Source organism: Protopterus annectens, chromosome 2.part1, assembly GCF_019279795.1.
Source record: "Protopterus annectens isolate FY-2018-M chromosome 2.part1, PAN1.0, whole genome shotgun sequence".
In the NCBI taxonomy this organism is placed as follows: Eukaryota; Metazoa; Chordata; order Ceratodontiformes; family Protopteridae; genus Protopterus; species Protopterus annectens.
Genome location: NC_056729.1, coordinates 1,437,446,683 through 1,437,465,679, shown reverse-complemented (window position 1 = coordinate 1,437,465,679; position 18,997 = coordinate 1,437,446,683). Strand labels below are relative to the sequence as shown.

The 18,997-nt window shown below is 42.6% G+C and overlaps 1 protein-coding gene across 13 annotated transcripts in view; it reads right to left on the bottom strand.

Moving 5' to 3' along the window:
* Positions 1-18,997, bottom strand: part of ADD1 (adducin 1) — a 1,467,941-nt gene that overhangs the window by 168,693 nt on the left and 1,280,251 nt on the right. For all 13 annotated transcript variants that reach the window (XM_044062916.1, XM_044062918.1, XM_044062905.1 and 10 more), the window contains one exon: positions 7,572-7,728. In XM_044062916.1, coding sequence (XP_043918851.1) covers positions 7,572-7,728 — 157 coding nt within the window. The remainder of the gene's footprint in view (positions 1-7,571; positions 7,729-18,997) is intronic.

Here is an 18,997-nt window from a genome sequence, read left to right as displayed (position 1 = left end):
TCTGAAAGTGTCTGCCTTCTTTAGAAGGTTAGAATTTAGCTGCCACCAAATGACTTTGGAATTTGAGAATATTTTGGAAGTCCATTGAATAGATAGGGAAATTTTTGAGTGGTCCGAGAGAAATCTGGGCTCAGTATCAAATGTGCAAATATGATGTTAAAGTTATTAAGTATTGAGGAAATTAGGAAGAAGTCCAACCTAGACCAACTCTTGTGACAGCTAGAAAAGAAAGAGAATTTGTTACTTTTTGAGGGACCTTTTTGATAGATGTAAGAATCAAATACACTGAAATCCTCCTTAAGTTCAGTAATAGTTAAGGTAGCGTATTTATTACATTTAGCATTAATATTGGACCTGTCTGTCATCGGATCTTGTACAGAATTCCAATCCCCTCCCACTATGTAGTAATGGTTAGGAAAGGATGCCAGTATTTTATAAATTGTCATAATAAAGTTTTGTTGTGTGGTGCATGGGGCATATATATTAATAAATAGGATAGGTTTATATAGGTGGTAAAGTGGCACCATCTACCCTCTTCATCAGAGTCGTAATTAATTATGTCTTGCTGGAATGAATTTTTGATAATTATAGCAACCCCCACACTATTAGTTTTAGCACCTGATGCAATAATACTTTTAATCCATCACTTCCCTCATTCCTGTTCCCACTGATCATTAGATTGATGAGTTTCTTGGATGAAAATTATATTTGATAAAGATTTAAACACCAGATGCATAAGAAGTTTTCTTTTCTTAATTGCTTGTAACCCTTTAATGTTCCATGACTCTAATTTCAGCATCTGTGATTTTATTTAATACAAAGAATGCTATAGGTGGAGAATGTAGGATTATTTAAGTATAGATAAATGATAAACCAGTATGTTTGGGCAAAGATAAGAAACCCTTCCTGCTCAAAACCCGTGCCCAATAACCACCCTTCTAGCCCGGAAGAGACTGGGATATTATGTGTTGTAGCAGTACATAAATATAAATTACATACAACTTGAAGTGAAACTAATACAGTGAAACTAAAATATTCCAGTATGAACCAACAATATCTACAGAATCTAAAATGCATAACAATCCCAAACAGATTAAAGAACCTAACTCATAGCTCAGAAAACTTTAGTTTAAACAGAGAGTTTAATTATATATGTATGTAAATATAAACTAAATCCATACGTGGTACATACCAGCAAATCCTAGTGTAAACATTTAATGCATGGATGAGAAGCATCTCGCACTCAAAGCCGTAACCCAGAACTGCAGCCTAGAATTTCCAAAGCGCTAGGAAGACTCAGGTCTGAAACTGCTATGTTATGTACAGAGTACATGCAAAGTTTTGAGTACAAACAAGGTTAAAACATTATAGAGATATAACTTTAAATTCCAGTCTCCTTAAATGCAAAGTTAATACAATCCCCATGTTGTTAATCAAATAACTGTCTTCATATTTTGAATTGTTTTTAATCCATGTTTAGTTATATAAGTGAAACTTTTTAGATTATACCAGTAACCAGGTTATATCAACAGGAATTTAAAACAATAGAAAAGAAAGAAGAGAGAGAAATTTCACACTGAATAAATGACAATTATAAAACCTGTATTCAAACAGTGTTGCCCAGAATATCGTTATAACTATTAGACCCGTGGGTAAGCAAGGTAAAAAAAAAAAAAAAAAAAAAAAAAAAGGCATATTGTCTATATACCAGAAAATGTAGTTCAATACTACCTGTTACCCACAAGCCTTGCTTAAATCTTGTATATATTCTATCCCCACTAAATCCTGCACATAGAAAATCAGTGGCTTTGTACATTCAAATCTGGTTGATCCTCTTCTAGATAGTACATCGTGAACTGTACCTGTAGTCTTTTTCATCGCAGGACCAAGCCTTGCCCAGGTAATGCATGTATGTTGCTCGTGGATCTATTTTTACAGTCAAGATTTCTCAAAGGTTTCCCTTCCGCCCATCAGCATTGAAAATGTGATATGATCACAAACCTGACCCTCAAAAGGCATGCAAGTACCATCTAAAAACCTTAATCACTGTTAAGACAGCCCCCCCCCCCCCGGCACTGCATGACCGGGAGATGAAGCGTAACTGTCTCTTTAAATAACTTGTAATGTTCCTCCTCGATATTTGGCTTAATATTCAGATGCCTGTTTCTTTAAGACATCGTGGAATTATGGGACAGAGCAAGGCCCAAGGAGTGTCACGGGGGTGAAGATAATGGTGGAAGTGGAAGTTGTAGTCCTTTAGATAAAAACCTGGATCCACGAGATAGAGAGGCCTGTCCCCCAGCCAGCGATCAGACAACAGGAAATCCAGGAGACTATGGCAGATCACGAGAAGAACTGAAAACATCCTCCGAGGTCCAGCGCCATCATCCAGGAGTGGGTAGAACATACAAAAAGGAGAGACACGATAAAGTAAGTTAGTGATTTTGTTGTACTAGGTCAGGGGATTCATTAAATGTTTTAAAGAAGACCGATGTGACTTCCTTACTGTTTCCTGCTGATAGCTTGCATCCTTTGTGTTGGAAAATCAGAGTGTTTGGATATTTCATCTGAAATTTTGTTTTTGTATTAAGTATGCGCAGAAGGGTGCCAACTTTTGTCTCTCCATTTTCATCTGCACAGGGAGGTCTGATGCTAGGTATATTCTGGTTCCACTCCAAACAATATATTTTTTTGTTTTAGCTGCAAGTAAGATTTTGTTAACATGTTGGTAGTTTAGAATTTTGGCATAGACAATTCTAGGGTTTTTTGGTCCGAAGATGGTCTGAGAGCCCTGTGAGCTCTTTCGATTATTATCTGGTCTATAAAGGGAGCATTGTCCAGGAAAAAAGCAAATATATTACTAATGGTTTCTGCCAGAGTGTTATGATCTATCCATTCAGGAATACCCCTTATTATGATATTGTTGCATCTGGATTTGGCTTCAAGGTCCAAATGTTTCTGTTGCATATCCAGCATAGTTCTGGCATTGGAATTATGATCTTTTTGTAATTACTCTACCTTGATTTCATTATCCATAACCTTTGCTTCAGTTTTGTCAATTCTTGTAAGTATTCTGTCTATGGACTCCCCAAAGGTTTGTAGTTGAGTGGAAAAGCTTTGTATTACAGCTTGAATAGGTTGCAATGCTAATTTTAATTCATCCATACTATTTGGGTCTGTTTTCATTTTGCCAGTAGGTTTTGTACTTTCCTGTTGTTTACCTGTTCTTGCCCTTTTGGGTAATGTTTCTTTTTCCGGGGATGCAATTGAAGAATATTTTGCTTTTGTAGTTTGAGCATACATGTGTATAGAATCCTGTGACATACTTGATTTTCTTGTTTCACTTGATTAGGAGATTGCAGGCCGAGGAATCTCAGAATTCATGGATAGCACATGTAAGGAAAAGAAGGAAACCATCAGCCACAATCCTCACTGTATTACAGCTCTTCCTTGTTCCTGACCTGGTATGTGGTAAGAAAAAGTGTTCCTTTATACGAAGGTAAGGTTATTATCCAGGTAAGTTAATTCTCTGATGCTTCTTGAAGGTAATATTTCTTGATATATTGCCGAGCTATGATCCAACACTGTTTATAGGATGGCAGCCATCTTGATCTCCCAAAATCTACACATTTTTAAATCCAAACAGAAAGCACTGTTTTGGAATCTTTAAGAGGAGAAAAAAAAAAAAAAGCAAATGTTAGTTCAGTTACTGCCTTACCCTTAAGACACTGCAGAGTGGACAGCATTCATGATGAACAGCTGAAGGTGGATTCTATTTGCCTGTAGAACTGTGCAGGTCCTATCTGGGTTTCTAAGTTAGAGATGTATAGAAATTCAGTACATCCCTTTAGCTACTTATAGTGACAGGTTCCAATAAACTGCTAGTTAGAATTTTGCTTTATGGCATCTGCCTGCTTAAACATTTATTTTACATTTTCACTGTGTAGATTTGAAGATGCTTGTATATTTGATGTTACACACTAGTTAATTTTATTTATTTCAGGTACGTAGCACAACTACTCAATGTTATATGTTTGTGGGGGGGGGTCTATATTATTTGAACAAAGTTTTATAACTTCGGACACCATATGGTCGAAGTTATAAAACTTCAAACAGTGAAAAAAAAAAAAAAAAAAAGTCACCCAACGTGTTAACAGGGGGAAAGCCCTCCCTGCACCCCCCTGCTCTTTAAATATACCAACTCCGAGATTGCACTACAGTGCAGTAAAGGGAAGTCTTCCCTTTACCGCATTATAGTGCGGTCTCTGAGTTGTTATATTTAAAGAGGGGGGTGCAGGGGGGCTTGCCTACAACCCTTAGTTTAGGGTTTGGTCTTTTTTTTCACTATTCGAAGTTTTACAACTTCAACCATATGGTGTCGCCCATATGATATTCGAAGCTATAAAACTTCATTCAAATAATGTAGACCAGTTTGTGGGTGATGGTTTATTTATGATTAGCTTAAGGGTATATGCACTGAAATGATGTACTAATAACTGCTAGATTCTATCTTTGAAAGAGTTACTGTTGAAACTATTGATAAAGAGTTGGAATATTGTAAGGGTGGTGCAGAGGGTTAAAGTTGTGAGGTGTAGTTCCTATGGTACAGGGTTTGATTCCACACACATGAAAACACACTTCCAAGACCATACTGTAAAACCATAAAAGTACACTAAGAAACTACAATGCAGCAAAGCTCTAAAACAAGCAAGCTTTCAGGCAAAGCCCATTCTCAGTGGTCTTGGAAGTGTTTATTTGCGTGTTTGGAATTTGGAGATATTTTAATACTCCAAAATAAAGCAAACTGTCAAACTGGTGTTTTCTTGAACAGGGTTTGATTCCCTCAGCCCTCATTTATCTACTGTGTGACCATGAACAAGTCACTTAAAGCAGTCAGTGCTTGGGGAACAACTGGGAATTTGGCCTAGGCTTCTTAATAGTCTCCAGGATTGCAAGCCTACTACTTGTATGTTAACGTCTGCTTGGCAGCATTACCACAAAAACAGTGAAGGGGTTGTTGTCACTGCAGATATGCACTATTTTAAAGGAGAGATTAATGGTAAGTGTCTATGTTCAAAATAATTCTGGTCTAGTTTCAATCACTGTTGGTAAAACTTTACTGGAAGGGGCTAGGCTCAGTCTGAGGTAGGAGAAATCCTGGGAAGGCAGTGATTACAACTCTGATATGCAGAAATATAGTGTAAAGGTCACCTGGGTGTGAGGGGTCTTGACTATTACTCGAAGCAGCTGCATGTGCATTTATCATATATTCTTATACCCAATTGCCTCTTGTACATTGTTTGGAACCAGCAATGCAGATTTAAAGACCACATTAGCACAAACAAGTTGGTGTATGCCCAGCACATCTTGAACAATGAGCTCAAAATGGAACTCCTAACGTCCATCATTACAAAAAGCAACCTAGGCTTGGAATGCTATCCTGCTGCTCCATATGCTTCCTATGTACTAACTAGTCCTCTTAAAACCACCACACAGACTTGTGCTAGCCCACAACAGGATACAGCCTGCTCTGCTGTTGGCATACTGTTATCAGTGTATGAAGTGATGGACCAATTCCATGAAATTGTAAAACAAACAGTGGGAAAATAGTAGTAGTGTAGGGAAGCAAGACCCATCTGCTATGCACCCATTCTCTGAATATATGGGAATTTAATTCAAAACAAACATTCAAACTAGCAATCAAGTCTTATCTTGATATCAACTGATTCTTTAACTTGGTGGGGTGGTTGAAGGCATGTGACCTAGTTAAGCAGACGTAAACCTCCCTCTACTTTAGTCTATACATCTCACTTTCCAGTGAACTTTCTACCTTTTCTCCTATTAATTCTTCTCATTCCTATCTCCCCTTTCATCATATGGACGGCGCAGTGGCACAGCGGTACCATTGTTGCCTCACAGCAAGAGGTTCTCTGGTTCGATTCTCGGCTGGGGTGCCTTCAGTGTGGAGTCTGCATGCCCTCCCTGCATTTGTGTGGGTTTCCTCCAGGTGCTCTGGTTTCCTCCCATGTCACAAAGACATGTATCTGGAGCGTTTCTCCCCGGGCCCCCACTGAAAATTGGCTTTGTTCCAAGTTGGGCTTTCCTGGTAAACAAATGTTAAATAAATAAAATGAAATAAAAATAAATGTGTTACCCCAATTGTTCTATATTCAGTCCTCTCCCGCAATCTCATATCCGTAATTATTATACGGGTCCCTTATACCTCCCCTAGGCCTAATTTAATCTTTCTTGATTCCCTCCCATTCCAACTTTTCTGGTGTATGCCCTCCCCATTCCACTCATATGCATCTCCCCCTCTTTTTGTCCGTCTTTCAATAATACCTACTGAATATTGTATTATTTCCTATGTTATTCTTTCTTGCTCACATTCTGTACATCAGATCTCTAGCATCCAGCTGTAAATATTTATACATGTCTGTTACTCTGATATGTATGCCTCACATCTCCTCCTCAGCCATTAAGCATGCTTTACATACATACATTTGCTTGCCTTTACCCAGAAGAACATGTTTTCGGCTGATTCAAGTGGTACTTACTGAATATATCCATACTGCAAATCTCCCACTCATGCTGAGTGCAAGAACATGCAAACCACAAAGTTGTTCTACTTCTTGCATAGATCAAATGTCATAAATGATGCACCATTTACAATTGTAAAAGTGAACAGATGAATTTCTTCAACTTCTGTACAATTAGTTTTGAGAAATGCACGTGTTAGTCCCAGTAAAAGTACTCCATGTAATCATTCTGTCTCTGTGACATTATATTTATATTCTGCACTTTTTGTCAATAAACTATTTATGTCTGGAGCTTTTCTCCATATGCTCACTACAAACAGCCATATGCAACTGGATGTACTTGTCAATTAAAAAAAAACTAGAATCTTACTTGTATATTGTGTAAGGATTTAAGAGTTAATCTTGGAGGCAGCTGAAAGAAAACAGGGATTCTGGGAAGATGGCGAAATTAAAAGAAATTAACAACAGGAACTCTCCACTACAAATAAGCATAGCAGCTCACTACTTTACTTGAGATGCAGAGTAAGTCTTCTACATGCAAGTAGATTTGTATGCCAGAATACTGGAATTAATGGAGTATTTAGTTCTGTTACAGCAACAAAGGGCAACAGTGGGCATTGCTACAGCTATACCACTGGCATGGCAAAAGGTGTTGTCTGATTCAGAGTGCTAATGCACTACTGACGACTATATCCTCTAATACAGCATTAAATTTAATCTACTGACAGAGATGGCAATTTGAAAAAAATCAATCAAACAAATGCAATTCCATTTATTAAGTCCATTCTACTTTCATTCTACTCCCAACATTACCTGTGAGGAATGTTAGACGGATGCACCCTGTGACAGTTTTCTAACACAAGAATGAAATAAGGAGTTAACTTTTAGAACCTGTGAAAGCTGTTACACAGTAACTTTGGCAACCTGGGAAAGCTGTTACACAGGAGGACATTAATTTTAAACAATGCAATGTCAGACGACGGACGCAAAATGTACTCTTAAAGCAAATTTAATTAGCTTACTACGACAGACCTTCAGTGTCTTTCTGTTTACGTTCAACTTCTTTTCTGTATTCTTCCAACTCCTGATCAGTGAATTTGTTGAATGGGTTTGGTCCTGCAGTACTCACTATGACCTTTGGCTGGTACTCCTTTTCAATAATCGCCTTGGATGCTGTCACCAGCTCTCCCTGAAAAACAGACAAATGATATAAAACACAAAAACAACTGCATAACTTTCAAGTAAATTACAAGAGACTTGTACTTTACTTCATTTACAGTTCTATAAGGTGAAGTACATTCCTCAAATGCCATATGTTTAAGTTATATAACTTTTTTTCTTTATGAAAGGGGGTGCGCATACACTAACAAAAAGTAAAGCTGTATACATTCTTACCATAACAGCAGTAGTTGTCCTCGTCCCTCACTGTTGCACTATTCTTCATCTTGGGGATCTCCTGCCAAGGACAGCCCAACATCCGGCCAATAAACCACAACCTTTAGATCTTGTATGCACTGCACATCACATGTATATTCCCCGCTCAGGACATAGGGCATAAAGGTAACGTACAGGTGCAATTACCTAGAACTGAATTACCCCAGAAGAAAAAGTACAGTTCTGTACACATAAATGTAGATGTTCGAGTGTATTCACTGTTGCAGTCATCATATTTGGGTTATCCCTGCCAAGGTTGCTCTCAGTCGGCCCGAATACCAGAGGCTTAGTACTTCTGCACTGGTCGCTGTCGCTCCTGGACTGACGTCAGTGGTATAAAAACAGGCAGTGGACGCCATTACATCAGTTTTTCTTGCCCTGTCAGGAGCCCCCAATAAAGAGCTAGGTTAAGGTGGAAGAACACCACCAGTAGAAAGTAAATAACAAAAATTCCTTGTAAGGAGAGAGAGAAAGGGGATAGAGGGAGGGAAAAGTACAATTTTGTACCTACCATAAATGTAGATGTCCGAGAGGTATGCATCTGCAGTCCTAACAAATGGGTTGTCCTGGCCTCAGGCAGCCCTTCGGTCGGCCGGATTCCAAAGTCTGGGTCTGGCTTCGGCTGATGTCGCACTTCACCCGACGTCATAGCTGCAGTTCAGCGGGTATAAAGGCATCAGCCGACACCATTTTCCTCAGTGTTTCTTGCCCCAGATGCCAGGTGCCCTCTAGGAAGGCTAAATTTGGATAAATGCAAATGTTTCCAAACAATAGAGAGCAAAAAGAACTAAACATGTATATACATATATACAAGCACCATAATAGATTCCCCCAGCTAGCTACAAGATGGGCAAATACCCTAGGAGTACCACAGAGGGGAAGGAGGATGGGTAATCCTGACTGCAGATGCATACCTCTCGGACATCTACATTTATGGTAGGTACAAAACTGTACTATGTCCTTCAAGGATGCATCTGCAGTCCTAACAAATGGGTAGAATACCATAGCCAAACTGGGGGAGGAGGCACTAAGGAGGCACTAAGAGATTATGGTGTAGTTAAGATCCCTTGCAAAACAGCAGTGGCAAAACCTGCTCGGGATCTGGAGTATAAAGGTAGATTATAATGCTTGGCAAATGTATGCACGGAGCTCCAAGTAGCAGCCTCTAAAATGTCTTTGGTAGCCACTCCTCGTAAGAAAGCTGTAGTAGTGGCTGTAGCCCTTGTGGAGTGAGGTCTGATGTTTTCTGGAGTTGCCTTTCCATGAAAAGAGTAACAAAATCTAATGCAATTTCCTATCCATTTTGAGATAGTCTGTTTTGAAATTGCTTTTCCTTCCATTCCTGTTGCATATGCTACCAGAAGCTGGTCAGTTTTTCTATTGTTCTTGGTTCTGTCCAGGTAGTAGCGCAATTGTCTGTGTACATCCAAGGTATGCAGCAATCTTTCCCCCCTGTTCTGCAGGTTGGGGAAGAATGTTGGTAGGTGTATTGCTTGGTTTAATGATACCCTGGAGACCACCTTTGGCATAAAGGTAGGATTAGTTCTCATGGACACTCTATCCTGATGGAAGATAAGGAAGGGCTGTACTGCCATTAATGCCTGTAATTCAGAAACCCTTCTAGCTGAAGTGATTGCAAGCAGGAATGCAGTTTTCCAAGATAAGTACTGTAATTCTGCTGTTGCTGCTGGTTCAAAAGGGGGGAGTGTCAACTTTTCTAACACAAAGTTCAAGTCCCATGTAGGCAATGGTGGTTTCCTTGGTGGCTTTACATTTTAATTCCTCTGAGAAACTGCCTGAGTAGAGGTTGAGAAAGACTGGAGGATCCATGTTGTATTCTGCTGAAATTGCTGATGCATGAATCTTAATGGAGGAGTAAGACAGACCATTGTGGAAAAGCTCTGCTAAGTATTCCAGGATGTTAGCTATGTTTGCCAATGATGCATCTACTCCTTTTGTTGCACTCCAAATGAGATATCGTTTCCATTTTGCTGAATAAGTTTTCCTTGTTGAGGGTCTGCGAGCCTCCAAGATAATGTCTTTAACCCTTTGAGATAAATCTGGGTTATTTCTCCTTATGTAATGTTCCAAGCAGCTAGCTGCAGTGTTTTCAAGTTTGGATGCAGGATTTTGAAGTTGTTCTGTGTTAGCAGTTGAGGTAGTAGGGGTAGAGGCCATGCGTGTTCCCGGGACATACTCCTCAGTAGCGGGTACCAATGTTGCCTCGGCCAATCTGGAGCTATCAAGATGATCCTCGGGTGATCTTCTTTGATCTTCAGTAGCACTTTGTGCATCAAAGGAAGAGGTGGGAATGCATATGCTGTCAGGTTTTCCCAACTGAAGGATAGGGAGTCCACCTTCCAAGCAAGTGGGTGGTATGTCCTTGTGCAGAATTTTTCCAATTGGTGGTTGTGTGGGGATGCGAACAGGTCTATTTCTGGCAGTCCCCATTTCCTTGTGATGGTTTTGAAGATGTCTGGATGCAGCATCCATTCGTGGGCATCTGTGGTGGTTCAGCTTAAGATGTCTGCTAGTATATTTTCTTTTCCTGGCACAAATATGGCTTGGAGCTGAATGTTGAGGCTCAGGGCCACATTCCAGAGGTCCATTGCCATCCGGCATAGAGGATATGAATGTGTGCCTCCCTGTTTGTTGATATACCACATAACTGTGGTGTTGTCCGTCCTTATCAGCAAATGACCCTGTTGAAGAAATGGTCTGAATGTCTGAATTGCTTGTTTTACTGCCAGCATCTCTTTTTGATTTATGTGAAGGTTCATCTGGTCTTGAGTCCATAAGCCTTGTATGCACTTGTCCACCATGTGTGCCCCCCAACCGAGGTCTGAGGCGTCCATGGTGATAGTCTGGCTTGGGTGAGGCCTGTGGAAGGGCAGTCCTTTGTTCAATTGACAGGCCTGGGCCCACCACTGGAAGTCTTGCTTCAGGCATGGAATTATTGGAATTTGGGTTTCTAGGCTGTGCTTGTGCTGAGACCATAAATTCCTCAGGTACCATTGCAACTTCCTCATATGTAGTCTGGCATGTGGAATTAATATTATGCAGGATGCCATGTAACCCAGGGCTTGCAGGATTTTCCTTGCTGTAAGCTGGTTCTGCGTTGTTAATGCCATGAAATAGAGTGGTAGCTGCTTCTGTTTTTCTGCTGTGAGGAATGCCATCTGGTTTGATGTGTCCAGTTCTGCACCCAGGAAGGTTATCCTTTGGGATGGTATCAGCCTTGACTTTTTTGTGTTGACTGTGTATCCCAGGGCTTGCAGCAGGTGAATAACCTTTTTCAAATCTTTTGTTAATTTGTCTTTGCTGTCCGCTTGTAACAGGCAGTCGTCCAGGTATGGATAAATTTGAATTCCCTGAAGCCTGCAATGAGCAATTACTGATGCCAGGCATTTGGGCGCAGTAGATAAGCCAAAAGGCAATGCTGAAAATTGATAATGCTCTGATCCTGCAAGAAATCTGAGGTATCTTCTGCAATTTGGTCGTATGGGGACGTGCAGGTATGCCTCCTTGAGATCCAGAGTCACCAGCCAAGACTCCTTGCCCAGCATGGGAAGAAGTTGCTGTAGGGTCAGCATTTTGAATTTTGGAGCAATGAGATATGTGTTTAGAGCGGACAGGTCGAGGATAGGTCTCCATTGGTTTTCCTTTCTTGGTACTAGGAAAAGCCTTGAATAAAATCCTTGTCCTTGTTCCATAGCCGGTACCTTTTCTATAGCTCTCATCCTTAGTAAGTGGTCTATTTGCTGTAGAGTGTTTGTCCTTTGGTCTGGAGGTAGGTTTGGCATTCCTCTCTTCCTTGGAAGAGTATGGAAGTGAAACCTGTAGCCTTTGTCTATTGTCTGTAAAATCCATTTGTCTCCTGTAATGTAATGCCAATTTACTGAAAATAAGGCTAGCTTTCCGCCTAAGGGTGCTGCCAGTTGTTCCCTGGTAGGCGGTTTCAGAGCCAAGTCACTGTGATTGTCCTGTGGAAGTGGTAGTGGCTGGATCTGTGGCAGTAGTTCTCTGGCTGTTAGGCTGCCACTGACGTCCCCTGTAGGCACCTCTGGATTGACCTCTGCCTCTAGGGCGTCTATTTCTGCTTCTCTGTGCTCTGGTGGTGTCTGGAAAGGACCAATTCTTGGAAGGCCAGTTCCTACTAAACCTCAGAGGCTGGACCTGTAAGAAATCCTTGACTGTCTGGACAGATTTAGCTTTTTCTTCCACCTTCTTCAACACTTGCTGTGCAGGGGAACCAAACAAACTGAGCTTTTCCATGGGAGCATCTAGAAGCTTTGACTTTACATGGTCTGGTAAGGATTGCTCTTTTAACCATGCATGTCTTCTGATCACTGTACCAGCCATAGCTGATCTAAAGGAAGCCTCCAGTGCATCATAGCCGCATTTTAAGGAATGATTACTGACCTGCTGAGTGTTATGCACCAAATCCTGAAGGGACTTACGGTCTAAAGGTTCAGGCGAGGACAGTTTTTTAGTGAGCTGATCTAACAGAAATTCCTGATACTGAATCATGTGGAATTGACAGTTTAAGGCCCTAGCCGAAAGAGTAGCAGAAGTATAAACATTTTTACCCCATCTCTCCAATGCCCTAGATTCTCTTTCAGAGGGGAGGGGGTTTTTGGTAGAGGCAGCTGCTACAGCCTTGGGGCCCTGTGAAATAGTTTCAGGATCTGCAATAGGAGCCTTATACAAATGATAATGTGTGTCCGGAACCCTGTAGTATCTGTCGGGCTTAGTAGGGGCCAGAGGCAGTGAGTCAGGGGCAGTACAAGCATCAATAAATGCATCATCCACAACTGTAAGTACTGGAGGAATAGCTAAAGGCCTATGCTGTGGTAAATGTAAAAAGGTCCTAAGCCTTTTCCTAGAGTCTGAAAAATCCTGGCCCTGCCATTGAAATTGTTCCCTCATAGCATGCAAGGTTTCCCCAAAAGAAAATTCCTCAGGAGGAGAGGCAGAAGGTATGGAATCCTCTGCATCAGAGTCCTCATGGAGAATAAGGGCCCTCTGGAGGATTTGTATTTTCCGAAACATCAGAGGAATAATCTGAAGAAACTGGCTCAGGGGGCTCTGCTCTAAGCCTCTTCTCTGGAGGTGGGTGAGAGGCCCTGTCAGGGTGAGACTGGGTTCCCCTGATCAAAGAAATGAGATCCTCTGCTAGACTAAGCATTTGAGTACTAGAGCTAGGCCTGTGAGAAGGGGCTTTAGCAGACACGGCCTTTGAAGATTTAGCTGCTTTAGCCCTGGAAAAAGCCTTAATTGACATGGATGCAGGGGGCCTAGCAGCTCCACGTGCAGGAGTAGATACATCTAAGGGGATAGTATCTGATAAATCCTGAGAAACTATAAGAGCAGGTGGATTTTCCGTAGCAGATTCAGCCATGCTGGTAGAGGCCTCGGTAGAAGGAGGCATGCTTTCGGCCGAAGGAAGAACCGCCGTCTCTGCTTCGGCCGAAACAGAGACACTCGCGGTTGGCTTAACCGCGGTTTCGGCCGAATCCGCGGACCGCGAGTGTCGGTCCTTTTCCTTACGCTTTTTAGCTAATTGTGGAGTCGGAGTCTCCGACGGCATGATATAAGCAAAAGCAGAGCCGAAAAACTCCTCTGCAAACTCCGACCGACGTCTAAGTGTTCGTCGGTTGAAGGAAGCACAGCCTAGACAAGCTGCTACGTCGTGGTCTGGGCCTAAACAAGGTAGGCAGTAAGAGTGGAAATCTTTATGAGGTATTTGTTTCCCACAAGTTAAACAGTTATTCACTTTTTCTGACATCGGCTGAGGCAAGAAAGAGTCCCCAACGGGGTACTTAGCTTTTTAGAAGTCTTCGGTAGTAGCAATCTCTGGTTCTGACCGACCGGCAGTTGCAAACAGCTTCTGCTTCGGGCGCCACGCGGCAAGAAAGACTGAGGAAAATGGCGTCGGCTGATGCCTTTATACCCGCTGAACTGCAGCTATGACGTCGGGTGAAGTGCGACATCAGCCGAAGCCAGACCCAGACTTTGGAATCCGGCCGACCGAAGGGCTGCCTGAGGCCAGGACAACCCATTTGTTAGGACTGCAGATGCATCCTTGAAGGACATCCAGGACTGCAACAGTAATTACACTCAAACATTTACATTCATGGTAAGTGTACCCAACTATACTATGTTCTTAGTGTTTCACTTTTAAAGTCATCACATTTGGGTTGATTACCAAAGCTGAAGAAAAGGGTGGAGGCAGTTAAGAAGACTGGGGGCTGGCTAGGATGCCCTGCAAGACTGCAGTGGCAAAGCCTGCCCTGGATTTGGAGAAGACAGGCAGGTGATAATGCTTGGTGAAGGTATGAACAGAAGTCCATGTTGCACCCTCCAGGATGTCCCTGGTGGGGACCCCTCTGAGGAAAGCTGCAGAGGTGGGGGTTGCTCTGGTGGAAAGTGTCCTGACCTCCTTGGGGGGAGGTTTTCTGTGCTGTTTGTAGCAGAAATGGATGCAATGTGCTATCCATTTGGAAACTGTTTGGGTATGGCCTTGCCCTCTGCTCCTGCAGCAAAGCTGACTAGCAATTAATCAGTTTTTCTAAAAAAGATTTAGTCCTGTCCAGGTAGACTCTGAGCTGTCTGTGCACATCTAGAGTGTAGAATCCTTTCCCCCTTGTTTTGTGGGTTAGGAAAACAGGTGGGCAAATGAATGGATTGGTTGAGAGCCACACTGGACATCACTTTTGGCATGAAGGATGGGTTAGTCCTGAGGGAGACCCTGTCAGCATTGGAAAATGATGAATGGCTCTACAGCCATAAGTGCTTGTAGCTCTGATACTCTTCTAGGTGAAGTGATGGCCAGAAGCAAGGCGGTCTTCCAAGAGAAAAATGTTAACCCTGCTGAAGCTGCAGGTTCAAAGGGTGGGCAGGGTGAGCTTTTCCAACACAAAGTTTAGGTCCCAAGTTGGGATGGGAGCTCTTCTGGGTGGCCTCAAGTTGTTAGCCCCTCTTAGGAACTGTTTGAGAGGGTGCGAGAAAAGAGGTGGCTCTGTGCTGAAATGAGCAGAGATGGCAGAGGCATGAATTTTAATAGAAGAGAAGGATAGACCCTTGTGTAGCAAGTCTTCCAGGAAATCCAGGATGAGAGGTAGGGTGAGCTGTGCCGTTCCGGCTCCCTTACCTTTGATCCAGGTGCAAAACCTTTTCCACTTGTCACCATAAGACTTTCTAGTGCTGGGGCATTTGGCCTCACATATAACATCTAGAACTTGTTTGCTTAGACTGGCAGCTTGAGGAGAGGTCAGGGAATAAGCCAGTCTGCCAGATTGAGGGTCTGCAATTGCAGATGCATGAAATCTCCATTCCTCTGGGTCAGGAGTGTTGGGATCTGAGGTAGGTGCCATGGTGGGAGGGGTGACAGGCTGTGCAGCAGTGGGTACCAGTGCTGTTGTGGCCAGTCTGGGGCAATCAGGATTGTCCTCCATTTTTCCTTACTTATTTTGAGCAGTACCTTTGAAATGAGTGATAGCGGGGGAAATGCATAGACCGAGAGGTTTGCCCACTGGAAGGATAGCGTATCCACTTTCCAGGCCTTGCTGTAAGGTTCCCTGGTGCAGAATTTGCTGAACTGATGACTGGAGTAGGAGGCAAAGAGGTCTATCTCTGGGATGCCCCATTTCTGGGTTACAAGGGTGAAGGTTCTTTAGTCTAGCTGCAAAGTACAGTTGTGTACACTTACCATAAATGTAGATGTTAGAGTGTATTCGCTGTTGCAGTCATTACATTTGGGTAATCTGCTGGAAGGTTGCCCTCAGTTGGCCTGAATTCCAAAGTCTTGGGTCTTGCGTCGGTTGCCGTCTTCTCTTCCATGACGTCAGGTCATCAGGGGTATATAAAACATGCAGCCGATGCAATTTTCTTCAGTTTTTCTTGCCCCTGATGTCAGGTGCCCCCAAAAAAGCAAATACACCACATAGGTTGTAGAAGATAGAGACGGAAAGATAAACTGTAGAATGACAGGAGGATGGTGGGAGGGTAACCTGGACTGCAACAGTGAATACACTCGAACATCTACATTTATGGTAGGTGTACACAACTGTACTATGTTCTTCGTGTTTCACTTTTGCAGTCATTACATTTGGGTAGAATCCCAAAGCTATGGTTGGGCGGCTGGAGCTAAACAGCATTAGGTGTGGCCATAAGGCCCTGCAGCACTGCAGTGGCAAAGCCTGCCCTGGACTTAGAGTAGAGAGGCAAATGGTAATGCTTTGTAAAGGTGTGAACAGAACTCCAAGTAGCAGCTTCTAGAATGTCCTTGGTTGGTACTCCTCTGAGAAAGGCTGCTGAAGTAGCTGCAGCTCTGGTGGAGTGAGACCTAATGCCCTTGGGTACAGGTTTGCCATGGTGTAAGTAGCAGAAACGGAAGCAATGGCTTATCCACTTTGAAATTGTCTGCTTTGAAATAGCCTTTCCTTCTGATCCTGCAGCATATGACACTAGCAATTGCTCAGTTTTCCTTAGAGCTTTAGTCCTGTTCAAGTAGAATCTTAGCTGTCTGTGTACGTCCAAGGAATAGAGAATGGTCTCCCCTTTGTTCTGCGGATTTGGATAAAAAGTTGGCAGATAAATTGGTTAAGAGCCACACTGGAAACTACCTTAGGCATAAAGGTAGGATTTGTCCTCAGAGACACCCTCTCTGGGTAAAATATGATAAAAGGCTCTACAGCCATGAGGGCCTGTAGCTCTGAAACTCTTCTTGCTGAAGTAATTGCTAGTAGCAGAGCTGTCTTCCATAAGAACTTTATATCAGTGTTAGCAGCTGGTTCAAATGGAGGCAGAGTGAGCTTTTCCAAAACATAATTGAGGTCCCATGCAGGTAATGGTGATCTTCTAAGAGACCTTAAATTTTTGGCTCCTCTAAGATACTGCTTTAGTAAAGGATGTGAAAAGATTGGTGGCTCTGTTTTGTAATGAGCTGAAATGGCAGAGGCATGGATTTTGATTGATGAGAAAGACAGGCCTTTGTCAAGCATCTCAGTTAAGTATTGTAATATCTGAGGAATACGCAGTTCTGCTTTATCAGTTCCTTGTGCTTGATTCCAAGCACAGAATCTCTTCCATTTGTCAGCATAAGATTTTCTACTACTAGGCCTTCTGGCTTCCAAAATGACATCCATCACAGCTTTACTGAGAGGTGTCATTTGTATGATTACAGGATTAGCCATGCTGCCAGGTTCAGAGTCTGTAGTTGATTGTGCAGGATCTGATTGTTTTACTGGGACAGTAGTTGTGGTTTTTGAGGCAAGGCCCAAGCTGTATATCGAGACAAGTTCCTTAGGATTGGGTACCAGAATTGGCGGGGCCAGTCCGGGGCAATTAATATAATTTTTGGCTCCTCTTGTCTGACTTTTAGGAGGACATTGGGTAGAAGAGGCAGTGGAGGAAAGGCGTAAACTGATAGGTTTTTCCAACTAAAGGATAGGGTGTCCACTTTCCATGCTTGTCTGTGATAAGTCCTTGTGCAGAATCTTTTCAGTTGATAATTTTGGGGAGAGGCAAACAGATCCATGTCTGGGCTCCCCCATTTCTCTGTTATCATGCTGAAGACTTTGGATTTAGTTTCCACTCGTGAGGATCCATAAGGTTTCTGCTTAAACCATCTGCCAGAGTTTGTTTTCCTGGCAGGAATTGAGCTTGAAGATGTATTTGGAAGGTCAAAGCTGTGTTGTCCGCCTTTATCAGTAGTTGTCCTGGATGAAGTAAGTCCTTGAAAGCTGTTAGGGCATTTTGAACAGCTAGCATCTCTTTCTGGTTGATATGCAGATGCAATTGATTTGGTGCCCATATGGCCTGAATGCATCTTCCTGCCATGTGGGCCCCCCAGGCATAATCTGATGCATCTGTTAAGGTTTGGCTGGAAAGGGGGGTAGAGTGAAGGGCTGTCCCATGTTTTGGAGACAGGTCTTTGCCCACCACATAAACTCCTGTTGCAGGCAGGGAATAAGAGGAATCATTGTTTCCAGACTGTGTGAATGTTGACTCCATAAACTTTTTAGGTACCGCTGAAGTTTTCTCATATGCAGTCTTGCATACGGAATTAGTAGGATGCAGGATGCCATGAAGCCCAGAGCCTGCAGAATTTGTCTTGCAGAAGACTGGGTTTTTGTTGCCATCAATTTTAAGAAAGTAGTCAGTTGCCTTTGTCTGGCATGAGGTAAGCCATCTGAGCAGTTGTATTCAAGCTTGCACCTAGGAATGTTATCTTTTGAGAGGGTACCAGTTGTGACTTCTTTTCGTTTATTGTGTACCCTAGGCATGTTAGAAGCCTTTTCACAAATGCTAGGTGTCGTAGAAGTGTCCCTGTTCTCTGCTTGAATGAGACAGTCATCCAAGTAAGGATATATTTGAATACTTATTTGTCTGCAAAAAGCTATTACTGGTGCCAGGCACTTTGTAAAGACCCTGGGCGCAGTAGATAAGCCAAAGGGCAGTGCAGAGAATTGGTAATGCATTAAGCCAGCCTTGAATCTGAGGTATCTTCTGCATGACTGTCTTATTGGGACATGCAGGTATGCCTCTTTTAGGTCGAAAGTCACCAGCCAAGCATTCTTGCCCAGCATGGGCAGAAGCTGCTGCAAAGTGAGCATTTTGAATTTTGGAATGTCCAGGTATGAGTTCAAAATCGATAAATCCAGTATTGGCCGCCAGGCCTTGTCCTTTCTGGGTACCAAGAACAGTAGTAAAAACCCTGTCCTTTTTCCTGCTCTGGTACTGTCTGAATGGCCCCCATACCCACGAGGGATGTAACCTGTTTCTGTGCCTCTGCCCATTGATTTTTTGGCAGATCTGGCCAACCATTTGTCATTGGCAGAGTGTGGAAATGGAATCTGTAACCCTGTGATATGATGTTTAGTACCCACTTGTCCTGGGTTATTAACTGCCAATTTTGAGCAAAAAGTGCTAATTTTCCCCCTATGGGTGCTGCCAAAAGATAAGTGCTTGGTGTAGGCAGAGGGAAGTCACTGGGATTGCTTTCTGTAGGTTTGCGCTTT